The following is a 1,564-nucleotide window of genomic DNA, read 5'->3' as shown; positions in this document are numbered from 1 at the left end:
TTATTTTAAATCTCCATTTTTTGAAGGCAATCAAAAATTACAATTCCAACAGCCCACAAACCAAATTAAAAAAACAACTGTAGAAAGCAATTAAAACTACGTTCAAGGAGCCACTTTTTCAGCTCAATTTCAGCACCCCAAGGAAAAAAAAAAAGCATCCATGACTATCACAGATGAAAACAGAATGAAATGTCAATGGAATCAGTTATTTTCCCCCGCTGAGGTATAAAATCTATATAGAAATTTGATACTATACTATAACAAATTGTACTTCTCATAGTTCTGTTTTAATTTCCTTTAAACCCTGTTTAATATAGTTTTTTTAATTGTTGTAAAAATGTTTTCATGATTCTGAATCTGGTTCCAGTTCTTTTTCATTTATTTTTATATCAATATTTAATATACTGGCTACCAGTTCTAATCAGAAAAAAAATCTTGGACATCTCTTCATTATAACGGCACATTCAGCAGAAATGACTGATGTGCAAGCAAACCATAAAAGGTGCAGCTCTCTGGAAAGCACATTGCGTAGATTGTTTCAGTCTGAATATTCTTTACAATGATTCTTGATGAAAGACTCTTAATCTTGTAAACATCAGTGTGCACAATCTCGCTACTAACGTAGTTCCACGTCCTTGGACAGGAAGGCCGGTTCACAGCTAGTGAAAGAGCAGTTTAAGTTTTAATGGCTGATAAACCTTACATCCTGCAGGAGGAAAGCACTTTTCCTTTTTTTGCTACTTAAGAATGTGGCAGAAATGTATGCTGAGGTAGCCCAGTCAATCCTTATTTTTTTCTTTTTTTGTAAATGTGGTCTCAGAATATTTCTGGAAGGGTTACATTTCGAAGAAGCCACTGCTGGGACCGGCTTCCATTGCAGTCTCTAATGCTGGGCACCTGGCTGTCCTCTTCTGTGGCTTTATCCAGGCACTGATTACTGTTCACATGCTGCAGGGTTAATTTCTGAAAATGACAGGAAAGAAGTCTTAATATGAAAGTGGAAAACAAAACCAAAACACCTCAACCATTTTTTGTGATTATGAAATTCCTCTGTAGAAAACGGTTTTGTTTTTGAAATATAAATTACTTAAGACAATGGAGAAATGTATCTGTGTAAAGACAGCATTAAGAGCTATGTCGGGGGAGAAAGGCACTGGGGGTACAGTGCATTCTGCTGGATCTGCAGTCAGATGACCTCAATTCTAAGTCCCAATTCTGCCATAAGCTCTGTAATACTGTGAGAAATTTTACTTTTTTGTGCTTCAGTTTCCTAAAAAAGTGATCAGATTAGTGATTCCTAATTTAGGATCCTCAACCTATTTTCAAAAAGCTATCTCAAAACTGCTTCATTTTCCCATGATAAGGCTGTTCAAATTAATTCTGATTCCAAGTTTCAAGTCTTCAGAAACTCAGGTCTTTTTGAAGACTCGAAATCATAAGATTTATAAAACAGTCCTTAATAAGTAGCTGACAGATGTGGCTATATACCTTCCTCTCTACTTGTCTGCATTCCAGACTTGATGCTGTCATGTTGATTTTTTTTTTTTTTTTTTTTTTTTTTTTT

At 35.1% G+C, this 1,564-nt stretch overlaps 1 protein-coding gene across 1 annotated transcript in view; it reads right to left on the bottom strand.

Annotated features, from left to right (window-relative positions):
* Nucleotides 1–284: 284 nt before the first annotated feature.
* The window catches only part of GALNT1 (polypeptide N-acetylgalactosaminyltransferase 1), a 69,445-nt gene continuing 68,165 nt past the window's right edge, over nucleotides 285–1,564 (bottom strand). Inside the window, exon 11 of the mRNA XM_007455203.1 lies at nucleotides 285–963. Coding sequence (XP_007455265.1) covers nucleotides 817–963 — 147 coding nt within the window. The 3' untranslated portion in view covers nucleotides 285–816. The remainder of the gene's footprint in view (nucleotides 964–1,564) is intronic.

This window comes from Lipotes vexillifer, unplaced genomic scaffold, assembly GCF_000442215.2.
Source record: "Lipotes vexillifer unplaced genomic scaffold, Lipotes_vexillifer_v1.1 scaffold90, whole genome shotgun sequence".
In the NCBI taxonomy this organism is placed as follows: domain Eukaryota; kingdom Metazoa; phylum Chordata; class Mammalia; order Artiodactyla; family Lipotidae; genus Lipotes; species Lipotes vexillifer.
Note: the sequence above shows the minus strand (reverse complement) of the source record. Positions and strands in the feature narration are given on the sequence as shown.